Source organism: Megalopta genalis, chromosome 9 (genome assembly GCF_051020955.1).
Source record: "Megalopta genalis isolate 19385.01 chromosome 9, iyMegGena1_principal, whole genome shotgun sequence".
NCBI lineage: Eukaryota > Metazoa > Arthropoda > Insecta > Hymenoptera > Halictidae > Megalopta > Megalopta genalis.
In genome coordinates, this window is record NC_135021.1 from 10,454,053 (window position 1) to 10,472,745 (window position 18,693).

The window sequence follows — 18,693 nt, forward strand, 5'->3', positions numbered from 1 at the left end:
AACCACTGTGATTCATTTTCTTCTTTAATTGAGTTTTTTCTGTAATTCAGCTGATCCTTTCCAATTCCGTGATCGAAGCGCCACCTGGTGTTTTCTAGCGGTAGTAACGTAGTTTATCTGCTTGTCAAAGTGGGGTTTCCCAATTGTGTTTGATGTGTATATAGATTAGATCAACTGATGATGCAAATTACAAATTTTATAACGTTATACATATCTTGATTGTTTAAGGTACCAGCGATGAAAGTGCATTGGTAGTTGTATTAATATTATTACAAAGTGTTCAGATTTCAACTTTTAAAGTGTTCAACTTTAAATCTCTGTGTGCGGAAATACAAAATTAGAAGCTCGCAAAACAGTAAGTGACGGTTAGTGTCGGTATCCGGCCACGTGACCCTTTTTGTTTGACAATTTCTTCTACAATTCCCTTTAATCTTTTGTTTCGAAGTACAGTATTCATTGTTCGAAGATCTTTTAGGTATTACACATATTCTTCATTCAAGTATTTGAAAAGGGGTAGATTTATTCTATAATAGTTAAATTCAGAGATATGATTGTGTGTCAGAAAGTTCGTTACATTACTAATTTTATTTATCGTATTTCCAGATTTAGAAGATTGAAAAATGGCTAAGAGAACGCAGCCGGCTTGGACGGTACCACAAATGAAGAATCATTCAGTTTTGAAATTATATAATAGTTTCACTAGGGAGAAAGAAGTATTTGTTCCTCAGTATGGGAATCGTGTACTATGGTACAGCTGTGGACCAACTGTATATGATGCCTCGCATATGGGACATGCAAGGTAATTGTCAACATACTCGTGTAATCATTAAAGCATGTTATGTTTTTCCTAAATTCACTTATTTTATAATATATTATAACATGATCTTTCCATTAATAGGACTTATATATCTTTTGATATATTGAGGCGTATTCTATCCGATTACTTTGGATATGATATTTTATATGTAATGAACATCACAGATATAGATGACAAGATTATCAAGAGAGCTAGACAAAATTATTTGTATGAAGAATATATAAAAGAGTATCATACTCTTGATGAAATTTTAGAAAATGGTAAAAGTATAATGCAGATGTTTGAAGATACAGTTAAGGTCACTACTGACCCTGACAAGAAAACTATGCTGCAAAAAATGTTGTCCAATGTAGTGCAAGCCATAGAAAATCTTGAAAATGCAGTGAAACTTAAGGATGAGAGCAAAATTCAGGAATTTCAGGAAGTAGTTAAAACAGTCTTTAATCTAATCATATTCTGCGATAAATATTTAGTAAGATTGTATCTTTTCTGGATATAGTTACTCTTAAAAGAAGCACGAGATCCCCTGGCAGACTGGTTAGATAAAAAGAAGGGGGCTACAGTTACAGAGCATTCGATATTCATGAAACTTTCTCAGCACTGGGAGTCAGAATTCCATAAAGATATGGATGCCTTGAATGTAGGACAGAATGTTGTAGTGAACTTGATTGTGGATTCATGAGAACTGTTTTTAGGTGTTAAGGCCAAATGTTTTAACAAGGGTAAGTGAATATGTTCCTGAAATTATAGCCTTTATTGAAAAGATCATAGAGAATGGGCTTGCTTACGAAAGCAATGGTTCTGTGTACTTTGATGTGGCTACTTTTGATAAGCAAGAACAACATTACTATGCCAAACTAGTTCCCGAAGCATATGGTGACACTTCAAGCTTGCAAGAAGGAGAAGGTAATATTAAATTGCAATGATTAATAGAAATTTGCTTTATTTAGGTTGATCTTAATTAAGAATCGTATCAAATAGGAGACTTAACTACTTCTGAACCATCTGAGAAGAGGTCACCAACAGATTTTGCACTTTGGAAACTTTCCAAAGAAGGAGAACCATGGTGGGATAGTCCATGGGGTAAAGGACGGCCAGGCTGGCACATAGAGTGCTCGGTGATGGCATCTATTATTTGTGGAAAACATTTAGACATCCACACTGGAGGAGTGGATTTAAAATTCCCACATCATGACAATGAAATAGCTCAAGCGGAAGCGTATTACGATCATTCCAATTGGGTTAAATATTTCCTTCATTCCGGTCATTTAACTATAGCTGGCTGCAAAATGTCCAAGTCTTTGAAAAATTTTATTACAATACAAGATGCGTTGAAGAAAAATACAGCAAGACAATTAAGATTCGCATTTCTCTTGCATTCTTGGAAAGATACATTAGACTACAGTGACAATACAATGAACATGGCATTACAATATGAAAAGTTTTTAAATGTGAGTCTAGGTCTCAATAAATATAATATTGATCATTTCATTCATTAAATTTATAATATACATTGTTATTACAGGAATTCTTTTTAACTGTAAAATGTAAAATCAGATCTTTGGGCTCAGAAACAAATATTAACACGTTCAATAAATGGACTAGTTCTGAAATAGAATTAAACACGAAGTTCAGTAACGCTAAAAACTCTGTACATAATGCACTATGTGGTGAGTTTAGTAATTAAAAGATTTCTAACAAATTTTTTTTAATAATAGTTACAAAGAGAATGATTCTTCAACAGATAATATTGATACAAGAACTGCATTAGACGCGATTAGAGATATTGTCACGCATTGCAATATTTACTTGAATCAAGTCAAGCAACCGAACACGCTGTTACTTAGAGACGTTGCAGTTTACATAACGAAAATGTTTACTATATTTGGTGCAATATCAACATCACACGATAGCATCGGCTTCCCAGTAGACGATAAGTGTGCAAATTTAAATGTAAGAATTTCATATCACTTTCTCTCTATCAGTAACATGTACTGTTTATTTACAAATACCATTGATTCCAGGTTGAAGAGGTCGCGATGCCGTATCTCGAGGTTCTAGCGAATTTCCGGGAGAAAGTACGAAACGAAGCGAAGAAGCTTCAAGCTAATAGTATTCTTATAGAATGTGATAAGCTGCGAGATGACATTTTACCAAATATTGGGGTGCGTTTGGAAGACTGTAATGAGATAGCTTGTGTTAAGTTGATGAACAAGGAAGAGCTTTTGAGAGAAAAAGAGTGCAAAAAGAAGCTCGAGCTTGAGAAAGCACAGGAGAAGGAGAGAAGGAAAGCTGAAGCTGCTGCAGCCGCTGCAGCAAAGGAGGCACAAAAGAAAATTCCTCCTACTGAGATGTTCAAGCTCGAGAAAGATAAATACTCTCAATTCGACAACAACGTAAGTTTTAATTTTAATTATTTTCATTATTTCCTAGTAGATGCGCCTAATGACTTTCAGATATGATTACGGTCAACGCCCTGAGCAAGGATCCCAGGCGCCTGACCGTTCTTGGAATTTCCACTCCAGGTCAGAATGTTCATTGGTGTCTAGTGTGTCTAATGGTGTCAGGGATTCTGTTTGGAATCTGCTCCAATTGGTGGAGAGGAGATCTCGCAAATGGGATTGAACGGTTCCAATGGATTGCCAATGGAATCCATTGGTATCATCCAATTCGATTTGTGATAGGTAATTTTCCCACTCCTACTTTCCTGGAAGAAAATCGTAAAGCGGTCTCAGTCGTCTGGGACCCCTGGTCCTGAGTAACTTTGCTTACTCATGTATAACACTGGCATTGAGTTTTATCTTAAATGATACAAACAAGTATAACTTCAGTAATATGCATTAAAAAATAGACTTTAGATATTGGAATCTGCGATTGAAATGTATTTGCAAGTGGTTATTCATTTCTCTTCAGGGTTTACCAACGCACGATAATGATGGTAAAGAGATCAGCAAGGGACAATTAAAAAAGTTGCAGAAACTGCAACAAGCACAGGAAAAGCGATATAATGAATACCTCTCTTCCATTTCAAATATTCTCTCCCTTGCTTAGCATTAATGTCGCAAATACTATTTTCATACGCGAAGCATACTCATTTCTCACTTAATTAATTTATTACAATCTTCAAGTTGATGATGTCCATATCTTTGTGCTTCTCTTGTGCGATACTTAATATAGTAAGTTTATACTTTTCTAGACTCGTGTGTGAAAATAGAACACAGCTACTGTACTTACAATATGTATAATGTTTATGGTGCTATTGTACCAACACGAACAATAAGAAAACAATAAATATTTAATAGATTATCGAATGTCCGTTTCATCATTGAGTAATAATTAATATAAGATACATTTATAAGTATTCATTTTTAGTTGTTGATTCTATCATACTTGTATTACGATGATAGATCGTTAGTTTATTTTTAGTGTAAGCATATATGTATGTATAGTGTTTGTAATAACGAGTATCTCAGTTTAATAAATTATTATATTTAGCTAATTTATTATTAGAAGCATTATGCGTCCGCTGCAAAATTTTTGATGCTCGACACATGTGCTAAATTTCATCACAATTAGCAACGTCCAATTGCATAATATCCTTTAACAATTTTGCATACCCCGATAAGGTTAATTTCTATTTCCAAAACGTCATGTCCCGCGTTTCTATGAGTTTTCGAGATATAGGGACGAGGGTCTAGTTTACTATAAAATTACGATTTTCAATCGCGACGTCGTTCCACGTCGCTAAAACAAAATGAACTTGGCGCGTTTCCCATGCTCACCGGATGAGTCTGACGCGCGATGCTGTCCATTATTAAAGCATAATACCCCTTTCACAATGACGCGCGAGCCGACAGTGACAGCTTTATAAATGTAAAAGCGATATAATGCCCGACTTGTTGCGAGGCGGGCCGATATTCATCCCGCATTCAGGGAACTGAAAACTCGAGGCGTGTATATCACGCGCCGCTTTCCCAACTGCGGAAAACATGCCGGCCGATAACGTCTCTCTCCATCCCCGAAAACCGTGACGAAATATTTAGGTAAAACACCCCCTCGACTTCCGGCTCCTTGTTTCCGGACAGAAACGAAACGAGGGAGCGATTTTACCACCCCTTTCGCTATTTTCAAAACCGTTCCATCAACCCTTACTGGTCGAAATGACAGTGTTCATTAACGCCACACCTTTCAGTAGTTCATTTTAGAAAGACCAAACGAGTCTACAGACTGAACACGAGTCAGCTTGTGTGTGAATGTTTTTAACCCGCCTGGACTGTTCTCAGAATTTCTGTAATTTTATTTTGTAAATTAACCCTTTGCCTTTATCATCTACTACACTGCAATGCTGATTCGGAGATTTAAACGTTAATCATCTCCTGGAAGAGACAGAAAATTTATATTTACTGTTGCACAGTGTAAGATAAACACCGTTGATAGTAAATTAATGGATACATACGTATAATGAATTATAATCATTACGACGACGAATATTTTATCCAGATGGTGCGTGCGGATTGAAAGTGTCTTTTTCTGCACTACATACTTTCAAACACTGCGCTCACAGATACAAATAAGTTAATCCATATTTTTCTAATTATTCTGAATAGTAGAAATAATATATTTCTAATATATTGTAACTGACGGATCTAGATCAACCCTTCTGTAATGTAGATTTGTTCCTCGATACAGCAAACATTTCTCATTCGAAGTACGATAAAACAACGGAAAACAATCGTACATCAAATTTTAAGAGGTCGTTGCAAAGGGAAGACTTCGCTCTTTAACCCTTAGAGCTCTATGGACGCATATATGCGTTTGGCGAAAGTTATCGGTGTAGCCTAAGGCCGCATTTATGTGTTTTCTCTAAGTCATCGGCCTGGATTAAGGGCGCATATATGCGTTTGTCGATTTTTTCAATCAATATGCAGTTATTTTCGTGTAAAATTAATACAGGGGCACTCGTTAGCAATTTGCCGAAACGGAAATCCGATTTTATGTCCCACTCTCTAATCAATTAGATTTCAAAATAATTACCTGCACTGTCGCCTTCTCGCGACTCAAAGCACTCAAAACGACTCAGTCAGTAGTATCGTCTTGTGAATGTAAGAATCTCACGGTCTCGCTCGCGTCAACAACGATAGTGCGGAATATAACTTGTTCGATTTTTTTTTTTTATTCATGACACCCTACAAAATGTCAAATCTTGAGGAATATTTCACAAGGGACGACAGTGAAATAGAATATAGTGAATCACTATCATCAGACATTGAATCAGGAGATTAATTATTTAACCTTCTGCAAAAGAATCACTATAATTTATCACTGTTTGCGCCTTGAATAGTCACTTCAGTGTGGCAAAAAAGTATTCCGCCGCCAGCGATGGTCAGCGATAGCCGTGCTCCGTCCTTACGAACCGTTTCGGCCAGGAGTATTCAGAGCTCAAAAGGTTAAATCCTGGGTAGGTTCAGACGTAAAAATATTGTTCAAAGTCTCTAGAGATGTTCGAATCTTCTAAATGTTCGAAAGGAAAGGTCGGTCAATTTTTCAACGTGTTCGACGATGTGAAAACGTTTCCAGAAAGATTGAACTGAGAATTGTCGTTGTTCACACGATGTATATTCATCGGAAAAGCTTCGACATTGCAATCATTATCGCCCTAACCGAATATATCCGAAGCAAAAGCATCCGGGACCACCGCAGACTAACCGCGCCCGTCGAAAATGTTTCGAACTATTGAACTTTCGATTGAACGATCCTCGCCTCCGCGCGCTGAATTAATAATCATCGCATGATGTCGTTACGATCACTCGACACTCGATTTGTTCATTGATCGACTGCCGGCTTTCACGGTTCTCCTTTTACGGCGTTAACGACACACGGTGGAAAAAAGCTCGTAAGTTGACGTTAACAATGCGTGACGGTTGGCGCAAAAAATATGCTCTCAAATATGAAGTCAAGAGAGGTGAAAAAGCAAACAGACTTTTCGCGCTTCGATTCTCTTTCTCTTGCCTGTTGCCCTCTCTCTTTCTCGCTCTCTCTCTGTTCTGTTTTTTACGTTCGCCACCCCGTGTTTCCGCACTCGTGGCCTCGCGTGAATGAATACGTAAATTTTTTCGGAAAAAGTCCGATTTCCTCGCCCCGTTGTCGAAAGGTCTCGACTTTTGATTGACAACTGAATGTTCTCGTATGCATATAAAGCCACCCCCTGTCTTTCTCTCTGGTTCGGATCGGTCTTCGGCTTCGTTTCGCCGATTTCCCTTTATCCGAGCCCGGAGTCCCGTAACTGTAGTAATTTAACGAGCGCCGCTTTTTACTCGTGTTACCTGCCGTTGCATATAAGTGTATATCGTCGCCTTTTCTTCGTCGCCTTCACTGGCTTTCCACCGTTTTTTCCGCGTTCGCACGTTGTTCTCTCCGTCTCCGTTTCCGCGGGCCACGGCGACGTTGATCGGCCGTGTTTCTTTTCTTTCCGTTTTTTTTTCTCCCGATCTCGTCCTCCGCTGCTGCGATAAAGAGAACACTGGAACAAAAAAAGAAAAAGAAAGAGGAACAATTTGAGAATCGAAACGACGGAAAGGCGACACGATGCATCCGGGTGCTCCCGGGAAACGAGGCGCATTCGTCGGCGGAAAATTAGAACAGCCGACACCCCGGATTCTAAGAGCGGAGCGAGTACGTTAGGTGGCAACGGACTTTCCGGGTTCGTTGCAAGTGCTGTCGATTCACTAGATTCTCTCCAGGCAACGGTCAAAATGACGGAGAAGAGAGGGAGTGTTGCACGGCGGTCTGGATCAGTAAAACTCGAAGACTGAAGTCGAAAATTGGGGAATCGAAAATTAGGTGGCCGAGCTCGAATACCGTGGAACCTCGATTGTACGAATTTGTCAGAGGAACTTGGATGGTCGGATAATAGAACAGACACTTAGTTACGGTGCTAGATCAAGCTTTTATTATATTATAGTAATTAAAATAAAACATCAAGATTAAAATCTTACTATATAGCTACTATATTTACTCATACAAATAAGTCGTGTTGCTTATGAATCACCGTGTATTAAACTGTTCACGTGTGAAACGTGTTTGAATGACAGTCAATTTTACCATCGAAGTTGTGCTGCAGTTTTTATTTAACCTTCCGCGAACCATACGGGGTCATATTAACCCCAGCGGTTTTGAAACTGCATCATTTTGTTACAAAGTACACGCGAGCGGCCTGGATTTTTGTTATTAATAATAAATTGGCTATTTTTAAAACATCAGTGTTTGTTTTATTGCGATCTGTCCTCGTTACAAAAACGATGAAACACGACTGAAATGATATACATATTTTGTTCACCTGAACCGCGGTGAATTAAAAAGTACTTGATTTTAAGGTACATATTTCACGTACTACAATTTTACCATCATTTATTCATCTATTTCTCATCACGTTTCAATCTTTTGCACTCTCGGAGACAATCCAACTTTAAATCCAAAATAGTTTTTCTGAATTATAATATTCTCATTTTATGTGATTTATAATTGGTACATTTTATGCAGATTAAGTTGAGTCTTGCGACGCATTTTTAAATGTTAACAATTTTGGTGCTTTAAAAATGATTTTGAAACGTGATGAAATAATTTCTGGTGATGCCTTAGAGTCACCTTTCGAGCGCAAAGGTTTAAATCATCCGACAGAGTTCTCGAAGAGAAAACATCTCTTACGAAGGAAACATCCCCTACGAATTAAACAGCCCTTAGTTCCCCATCCCAAAACACAGCGGTCAAATTCTAAGGTCGGAGAATAAGGTCTCCAGAATCGTTCGGCCAGCAATAAACAACGCGTGTGTAACATGCGCGGGAGTTTAGCGCCAGTTTTTATGGTTTCGTAGCAGCGCGCTCTTCCTTTTGTTTGGGCGGGAGCCATAATACACGGCAGCGTTGTAACAAAGATTCAAAGGAGTTCCGAAGTTTCATTAAGAGTGGTTTCTCGTACTCGCTAAGTTGCTGCTCGGGCTTATTTCTTCTCTTCGGCGGTACTCGGTGCGGATTTCGTTTCCTTCCTTCCGGCCCCGCGATTCTATTGCATAATTCAATTAGGGCTGAAAGGAAAGTAAACATTCGACGAGCTGCGGAGCCGCTCTTGCCATGGCTAAGGGGATTCTAAACTGAATCTAATGGAGAGGACAGGTCTCGACGAACGAACGGTCTCATCGTTTTCGCTGGAAAGCGCACGCTTAGGTCGCGTTTGACTCAGTATTTAGCATTTAATCTATACTGTGACTAATTATGTATCACTCTAGCAAGATTTCGATCCGTTTTGGAACATAATGGAACAGCGTTTCGGTGCTATATCAATGTTATAAATGATCGAAGTTTAATCGGTCAGGGAATTCTTGTGAATCTAGCGAAGTGATAGCATGTATTTCTTAATTCTTTGTTGCATATTTTAATTAACTCGTTGCTATCCAAACAGGTTTGTACACATTGAATATTAATAAAGATATAAATAACATTAAAGTATAATATTTAAATAACATGAAAAATATTATCTAATATTAGCGGCGAATATCATTAGGGACACAATGTTTTAATTTGTATAAAAGATTCTCGTCGATCTCGCGCAAAAGTAATGTAGAAAAATAAAAAAGAATCTTTAATACGCCGAGAGACCAATAAATAAAAGTAAACAGCTCTTCTGCGTATTAGTTTTTTGTACCAAGAGATCGCAAGCGAAAGAATTAGTTAAAGAAAAAAATAAAATGAAATGATCGAGTATACCCCTTGTTACTGATAAAACTAATTAAAATGCTGGGATGATCGCGAAAGACTGTCGTAGACTAAACCTTCCGGAAGTCATCCAGCGTCGTAGGACTCCGGATGATCGGCTGCTGGAGAAAAGAAAAAAATCGGGAATATCGTTATTTACAAGCGAGCTGATGCCTCGTATCACAAAAGGGATCAGAACGGACGAGCCAGACATAAATAATGTATTGTTCGGTATTCGAGGACAGCCATCCCCGTTGTGTCTGCTCGTGCGGCATCGGGGTGGCGTTCGAAAGGGGTGGCGCGAGAGGCCACGGAGCCCACTTTTATAACTCCATCGACAATTTTCGGCTACCCTCTCACGTCGGTTTTCGATTTACACCGCAGACGCCACGAGGCCGTCTCCCTCTCCCTCTTTCTCTCTCTCCTGGCTCCTTTGTTTGATTTATTCTCTCCCACTTTACCGCGGAGGAGTGATTTTTCGAAAGTTTCCCGACGGGCGACCGATTATTGCTATTGTTGCGCCCTTTCGGTTCGACGGCTGCGCTGAAACGATCGGCAAGTCGATGACAAATCGACGATACTGTTCGGTGACGCGCACTGTCTGTCTTTATCGGGATTTTCGGAGCCTGTTGCGACTAGGGATCGATCAAATATGAAATACACCTTGTTTCTCCTCTGATCGTACTTTTCGTATCGTTACAGAACAGTCGAGTTTGCTTAAATTTAACCGCACAAGTGCTAACTCGGGCAAAAAGTATTCGAACATCTTTTAATAAAACAATAGAACTACGGATTTTATGCATTTATGAGAAAAATGTATCGGTGGAATACAAAACAGTAGAAAGATGATAAAGCTTTAAGAATGCTGCTACATTATTTTCAATTTATTAGACTTATTTAACACTTTAATGGCCGCAATAATTATCACAAAAGGGAAAAAATATTAAATTTGTTGTATTAAATGTGTCGTTATTATTGTTGTTGTTGTTTTTTGTTTTATGTGTATGTTCGCACATGTTGAATTATTTCATGAATTTACATGAAGATTTTTTGAAATTAATTCTTCGAAAATATTGCCGGCCCCTGGCAACGTTTGACTGCGTAGACGTGCGGCCATTAAAGTGTTAAGAATGAAAACAAATTACTATGTTACTTTGGTTTATTGCAATTGGGGTAGACGATATTAATTTTGCACAAATATCCACGGTCTACATATAAGTTATCGAGATCTACGAAACGCATGTTTTAAATTTTCGTTCGAGGTACATATAGAAAAGTTAGGAAACGAGTTGTTTATTTTTCTTCGTCATTCTAAGTACAGGTAACCCTTCTATAACAGGGTAGATAGGTTCCTAGAAAATGCCGTGTTGTGTGAAACCGTGTTATATGAGACCCAGAGTTGGTACAAAAAGGGGCAGTTGCGTATCGAAAACTTATTAAAAACATTTTTTTTTAAATTCCATATAAGCAACTTAACTTTTATTAAAAATATAAATATATGTAGAACACAAAACGAAAAAGAAAATAAAAAATATTGTTTTCATTTAATGTAACCTTAATTTAATAAATTTCTTCCTCGCCACTACTCGGTACAATCAAACGAGAACATTTTTTCGGTTGAACGATATCACCTTCACTTTCTGAATCTTCTTCTTCGTTCAGATTTCTTGCACCTTCTATCCTCTTTAAAAATTGAATTTTGAATTTTCGGTTTTTTTCAGCAGGAGAGTATATATTTATATATCCTTAATTATAATAATTATATTCTCATGTAAGGGCATTATAGTTCATTATTCCTTCCCGTCATTATTTTAAGGTAATTTAGTTTTTAAATATGTTAAACACACACAAAAATCATGTTATCCAGTGCTGTAGAAGTACAATGTCGTACAAAGATTTTCGCAATTTTCTTATCATGTTAGAGCGAAATAGTGTTATAGATTGCAGTGCTATACGAGGGTTGCCGTAATTTATCCTATCGTGTTAGACTGAAATCGTGTTATTGGAGGACTATCTGTAATAGCAAAATTAAAACTAGAATTAAAATTAAGCATGTTGTACAGTAAATCAATTCCTTTTATATTAAAAAAAAAACAAATTCATTCAGTCCAGTCTTAAAAAAGTTATCGCGCTTTAAAAGGTGTTTGAATACTTTTTGCCAGGGGTTGTATAATTATATAATAGTTTTTTGTCCCTGCAGATTTCTTTAGAAAGAAAAAGTTCTACCACTTTCGACAACCTATAAAAACAAAATTAGAATCTAGACGGAACTTATGTTCGGTCGAAATGAACACGATTCCCACTATCCAAGGGCTGAATATAGTATTAATCGATTTTAGAACGTCTAAGTCAGCGAAACAGAGGTCGTCAGCAAAGATCTAGTTGAACAGATGTACGGGATAATGAAAATAGAAATGTGAGAAACAAATACAATGTACCTAGATCGATGGATCGATGGAACGCCGCAGATTCGACGGGGCGAAGTGTTGATCAGATCGTTCTCAGATAGTACAAGAAATTCCGCCATCGCTGTACGACCGTCTACCATTTTGTCTCCGGTGCAGCAATTACCGCGATTGCATTGCAGACTTTACTGTGCGCATGCTCTCGAGGGTGAAAGGGTTAAAGCTGCCCACCCTTGACTGGAGGGCAGGTCCTCGAGACCTGCAGTCTCTTCCTTAATTCTCGTTGGCTCGCGAATGCTCTTCCTTTAATATGGTGCGAACGATCCGTTCGTTCCTTGCGACGTCTGCATAAACGTTGCAATTGTTCTTGCATCGCGATCGCAGTTCATAGATCAATCTATACACTCTTTGAAACTATAAATAAATGTAGAACGAACGTTCCATTTGATGGAAAGTATTCTAAGAGAGAATAAAAGATATATTAATAAAACATATATTATATATATTTTAACATACATACATATATAATATATAATATATATTATATAACTATATATTACATATAATATATATTTAATATTTATATAAAATATATGTAATAAAATATAAGAATGTTTCAAGACATCGCAAATCTTATTCGAACGCAATAACAATTAAAAAATATTTAACAAAGAAAGAAATTTCTTGCACGTTCAACAAATTAACTATCCATTAGCCAGACTCACCAAAATCCCTAATCCAATTCGGATGATCCATTTCCTAATCCAACAAGCTGCAAAGCGTTTCAGACCGAATCTCGTCGAGCAATCATCGAGCAAGGCTTCGAAAAAAAAATTTATAATTCTCTCGCACGACCCCATAACTTGATTCATACATTAATCCGATTTAGAGAAGCACGCGAGGCTCGAAACGGGGTGAATCGAGCGAAACGATTTGCGAGTACGAGTCCCGCCGATTTTTATTCGAACTGTAAACGCGACGCGATTTTTTTCAAGACGATCGTTCACCCTCTCTACTCCCTGGCAACCGGGTTTTTTCTCTCTCTCTTTCTACGTTCCTTCGAGTCCAAGGGGTAAAAAACCGAGAGACACGTGGACCGATTTCAGGCGCGTGCGTTTTTGTTTTGTCCCGGGGCTGACAGAACGCGAGACGAAAAACTGGCCGAAGAAAAAACATTCCGTCGAGACAATGGCCCCGGAACGCAGCTGGTTAAACGCGGAAGGGTTACCGATTAACATAAAAGGGTGCCATTACACGCCGCGCGAGACGCGATCCGATTCGGAACCGCCGCGTAACAAGCCCTATTTATACGGTGTTTTTGCGATGGAAAAACATACATGGGTGGGCCCCGTGTCCCTCGGGCCCGGCCCGCGACTCGCATAACTTCCACGTGCTAGAGGGTGGCTTCGGGGATGACGGTTCTGTCAGTAAAGATGTCTCGAACCTGAAACGATCTTCTGTAAATGTAATAATTAGACTGCAGATTTTCATGCGAAAGAGAAATTGCCCGCGTTTGTTGCAAGCACCAGGAGTCTTTTAGGAACTTCATCCTTTCTTTCATAATTATAGTAGGTAGAAAACAACGTATCGACACTCTTTGATTCCTTTACTCTTTCTTCTCTTTAAAATTACAGACATCCATTTTTGCCATAAATGCATCAAATTCGCAGTCTAGTAACGTTGCACAAGCTTTCGGGGTTTGTAAAAATAATTCTTTTCGCAGCTGCAAGAACGTCCAAGTTTCGTTACAGGTGCTTGATCCTTCTTGAATGGAGTATTCAATTCCTTACATTTGATTTTCCTTTACAATTTAATCCTTTGAGAACGAATGTATCTAGATTGACGACATTAGACTACTTTGTTTAGTTTCTGAAGCGAATAGTCTTGATCTTCGCTAGTATTTAATCCTTATAGTGCCAAACAATGTTATATCGTTGTTGGCTACACTTACGAAAATGTTTTCTTGTATTTCTAATAAATAATAGTTTAATTGTTTTATTTAAAACGTTTCCTTAATATTTCCAATACATATATCAGTTTTATTTCTGCATTTTAAATGTTTCTTTAGTCTCTCCAATAAATAACAGTTCAATTTCTTCATTTAAAATGTTTTCTTAACATTTCTAATAAATAACAGTTTAATTTCTTTATTTAGAACGTTTCCTTAATATTTCCAATATCAGTTTTATTTCTTCATTTTAAATGTTTCTTTGAATCAATCAGATGAAAACACGGTATAGGCCCGACACAGCCCTAACGTCAAAAGGACACATAAAAGCTACAATAAACTTTCTTAAAGAAATAAAAATGTACCAACAAATCTGAAGTCCCAACATTAAATCGTGGTTAATGACCTCGATGTCGATGCTACGTAAAATAGATTAAAAAAAAGAATGTTATATCGTTGTTGCCTACACACACTTGAGCAAGTGTTTCCTTAAACAAAAAACAGCAGTTTTATTTCTTCAATCATCGAATGTCACCGAACTACATGGACCAGGTTCGCTATCTTTCCCCATTTTCGCCATAAATGCATGAACTCAGCAGCCCGCTTATCGTTCTTCCGCATCGTTAAGTGAACGTATGTCCGAGATGTTATCCTCAACAGGTCGAAAATGGCAACTATCAGGAATCGAGTTCGATTTCGGAAAGCCGCGGTTTGCTGGTGTTCCATCGCGTTCGCGCAGAGTCATGGTCCGCTGAAAGGAAGCAATTACTAGGGAGATTTGAGGAGGGCAAAGAGGATCACGGCATCTTCCTCCCCCGTCCCCCGTCCCCGTCTCGTCCGCGGCGCGGCGTTCTGCCCTCTCCTGGTCCAGTCTTCTTCGGGGTTGATAGCGCGGCCTGCTCCGTAGTTAGCGGGGCGTGTCTTCAGTTTCTTTGAATTAAACATCATGCCCGCTTCAATCAGCCCATCCCTTCGCCCGGGTTTCGCTCTTTTCCATTCCTTGCTCGTCGGGTCCGGGGGCAAGCCTCGCCTTCTTACTCTTCCACTTTCCTCTTCCACGCCGTCTCCGCTTCGTTCCGCTGCAGGCCGTTCAACGGGAACGCTCCGAGGGCTGATAGGGTGAGGAGGCCGAAGGTGAAGAGCGAAAGGCCAGAAGATACTGCACCCCTCGAGCACCGACTCCTTTTCCGTAGGCACGCGTCGCGGGATATATTTCTTTATAAATTCGTAATCAGTTCTTTCGTCGTCGATCCTCTCTCCTGTTCTCCGCTCCGGGCGCGCGCGCCGCGTCGCGCCGGCTCCTCTCTCAATTTTCTCTTCAATCGGCCTCCCTATTACTTTCTTCTTTGCCTCCAATTTTCCTCCTCTCCTTAACGTCCTCCGAGGGGAAATGCATCAACGTCGCCGTCCCGCGGATATCGAGATGAAAGTATGTTCGGCTATGTTTTCCGAGCCGGCTTCGAACGATGGATCTCCGTTGCCGCGCGTCCACCTGCAGATTGCACGACCGTTCTTCGACGGTCGCTCGTCGATCGGCCTCGTTTCTTCCGTTGCTGAAGAGTCGCAATCTGTTCCGTATCGTAGTCCGATTTTTACAAGTGTATACATGGAAATAAAGTGAGAAATCAAAGGGGAACAATGTAGCAAGTCCTATTCTGTTTTCAAGCGGTATTTTCTTCACACGGTTTCGATTTAACAAGGTCTAGAAAAATACGTTCGACTGCCTTTTTGCACGATTTCATTCAATTTAATACCATTGGGAAAGTTACACGATTTCTTTAAGGAAAATTATTTCCGTTAAACGTAAGTTTCTAGATATATTTACGGCAGTACACTGACAGCATTCACACTGGGACGGACACCCTTTAACAACGTTTCTGGAACGCCCCAAGTGTTATGTATCCGCACAGCGACACCCTCGCTCGATCGAGTGCGGATCGATTTGACACAAAAAGCCTGATATCCCATACACGATGCCATGCACCTATCGAGGACCACCCTGAAATCATTCTTCTGACGGCTCATCTAAATAACACGTGTCAACGCCGGCTAATCAGGCTCCGGATCCTCAGAATGGGATGACCCATCCGCCCAAAGTTTCGTCGACTAGTACCGTTTCGACGATTAATATCGTACCACCGACTAATACTGTTTCAACAATTAGTATCGTTCCACCGACTAATATTATTTCACCGACTAGTATTGTTTCACCGATTAGTATCGTTCCGCCGAGTAGTATCGTTTCACCGATTAGTATCGTCCCGTCAACTAGTTAGTATCATTCCACAGACTAATATCGCTTCACCAACTAGTATTGTTTCACCGATTGGTATTGTTTCACCGATTGGTATCGTTTCACCAATTAGTATTGTTCCACAGACTAATATCGCTTCACCAACTAGTATTTTTCCACAGACTAATATTGCTTTACCAACTAGTATTGTTTCACCGATAATAGCGTTTCACCGACTAGTAGCGTTTCACCGATTGGTATCGTTTCACCAATTAGTATCGTTCCACCGACTAATACCGCTTCACCAACTAGTATTGCTTCACCGACTAGTAGCGTTTCACCGACTAGTATCGTTTCACCGAGTAATATTGTTTCACCGAGTAATATCGTTTCACCGACTAATATTGTTTCACCGACTAGTATCGCTTCATCAATTAGTATCATTCCAGAGACTAATATCGCTTCACCAACTAGTATCGTTTCACCGACTAGTATCGTTTCACCGATTGGTATCGTTTCACCAATTAGTATCGTTCCACAGACTAATATCGCTTCACCAACTAGTATTGTTCCACAGACTAATATTGCTTTACTAACTAGTATTGTTTCACCGATAATAGCGTTTCACCGACTAGTAGCGTTTCACCGATTGGTATCGTTTCACCAATTAGTATCGTTCCACCGACTAATACCGCTTCACCAACTAGTATTGCTTCACCGACTAGTAGCGTTTCACCGACTAGTATCGTTTCACCGAGTAATATTGTTTCACCGAGTAATATCGTTTCACCGACTAATATTGTTTCACCGACTAGTATCGCTTCATCAATTAGTATCATTCCACAGACTAATATCGCTTCACCAACTAGTATCGTTTCACCGACTAGTATCGTTTAATCAATTGGTATCGTTTCACCAATTAGTATCGTTCCACAGACTAATATCGCTTCACCAACTAGTATTGTTCCACAGACTAATATTGCTTTACCAACTAGTATTGTTTCACCGATAATAGCGTTTCACCGATTGGTATCGTTTCACCAATTAGTATCGTTCCACCGACTAATACCGCTTCACCAACTAGTATTGCTTCACCGACTAGTAGCGTTTCACCGACTAGTATCGTTTCACCGAGTAATATTGTTTTACCGAGTAATATCGTTTCACCGACTAATATTGTTTCACCGACTTGTATCGCTTCATCAATTAGTATCATTCCACAGTCTAATATCGCTTCACCAACTAGTATCGTTTCACCGACTAGCATCGTTTAATCAATTGGTATCGTTTCACCAATTAGTATCGTTCCACCGACTAATATTGTTTCACCAACTAGTATTGTTTCACCGACTAGTAGCGTTTCATCAATTGGTATCGTTTCACCGATTAGTATTGTTCCACCGACTAATATCGTTTCACCGACTAGTATCTTCCCACCAACTAGTATCGCTCCAGAGATTAATATCTCTTCACAAACTAGTCCTGTTTCACCAACGCGATTCAAACGACGAGACGTTGCAACTCGGTCTATTATACTTCTGACAGCCCCTCCCCCGTTTGGGAGACCCGTAAAACGCACGGCAAAATAAATTTCGGTAAAAGCAAAGTGGCGCCAGGCTCTCAGTATGAACATCCTGTCGAGTATGGAGCACCTGAGTCCAAGACTTATGTGCCCTCGTACGGAGACGTTCTCGGATAGGACAGTGGATTACGCGGTAGCTCTCTTATCCTCCGGAGCTGGATAAATTATTAAATTTATTATTAACACTACTCTCTCGGTGGTCTTAGTGTTTTCTGAGTCCAAGATATGTCGGTGAGCTTGTATCCGCAGTGGTAAATAGTAATAGTAATTGTATACAAGGATGATATTCAAACAATTCAATTTGATCGGTATTATAATGGCTAGTTGCAATTAGAGTGAGTAGTTTAATTATTGAAATTGATTTTAGAAAATCGGTAAAACTGTGTTTGATTCGTTGTTCAAGAATTGTATGAATTGAGAAGACAGTTTTTGATCGTTGAATTTTATCGACTAACTGCTTTTTGGTTGGCTAACATTTCCATTCTGTTTACATAAATCATTATGTAGCAATTATATATAATATAAAATATTAAGAAGCACTTTGGTACAGGATAATTTGTGTTTAGAAACAAAGTGTCTAAAAATAATTCAAGTGTAAAGCTGTAGATTAGAAGATAAGCTGCGGAAATCTGTGGTAATATTTTAGGACATCTGTGGAATTATTCAAATTGTAAGGATACATTTATATGAATTATTTATTTAATATAATAAATTCTCAGTAGTTTTCCTTCAGTTTGTAAACAAAAATGAACAATCATCTTTATAGTTGCCGATTGTCAAAAATTATAAAAACGGGGTGCAAGGCTCGAATAAACGTATATCCTCTTCCCAAATTCTTCATTCTTGCTTAGGAAGCTGAAGGAAAATTAGGGAGAATTTACTGTATATGTGTTACATACGGCAAATATTACAATAGCACTCTTTAAAAAGATAGAATAATCAGAATAAATTATATATCAT

General features: G+C 38.8%; 1 protein-coding gene across 4 annotated transcripts; it reads left to right on the plus strand.

Moving 5' to 3' along the window:
* Window positions 1-133: 133 nt before the first annotated feature.
* On the plus strand, window positions 134-4,128 carry CysRS (cysteine--tRNA ligase, cytoplasmic). 4 transcript variants are annotated; one of them, XM_076524658.1, is made up of 10 exons: window positions 134-355; window positions 604-799; window positions 899-1,241; window positions 1,317-1,457; window positions 1,513-1,723; window positions 1,799-2,268; window positions 2,343-2,487; window positions 2,562-2,770; window positions 2,842-3,213; window positions 3,274-3,691. In XM_076524658.1, exons 2-10 carry the CDS (start codon window positions 621-623, stop codon window positions 3,277-3,279), a joined length of 2,076 nt encoding a protein of 691 aa, XP_076380773.1. In that variant the 5' UTR covers window positions 134-355; window positions 604-620; the 3' UTR covers window positions 3,280-3,691. The 4 variants fall into 4 exon arrangements, with proteins under 4 accessions (XP_076380773.1, XP_033322324.2, XP_033322154.2 ...); XM_033466433.2 differs by lacking the exon at window positions 3,274-3,691 and adding an exon at window positions 3,731-4,128 and having other exon boundaries at window positions 136-365; XM_033466263.2 differs by lacking the exon at window positions 3,274-3,691 and adding an exon at window positions 3,731-4,128 and having other exon boundaries at window positions 136-355.
* The last annotated feature ends 14,565 nt before the right edge of the window (window positions 4,129-18,693 follow it).

Coding starts and splice junctions, on each gene's coding strand:
- CysRS (XM_033466433.2), top strand. CDS start 621: ATGGCTAAGAGAACGCAGCCGGCTTGGACGGTACCACAAATGAAGAAT. Junction 1,458..1,512: donor AAGATATGGATGCCTTGAAT/GTAGGACAGAAT, acceptor AACTGTTTTTAG/GTGTTAAGGCCAAATGTTTT. Junction 2,771..2,841: donor ATAAGTGTGCAAATTTAAAT/GTAAGAATTTCA, acceptor CATTGATTCCAG/GTTGAAGAGGTCGCGATGCC.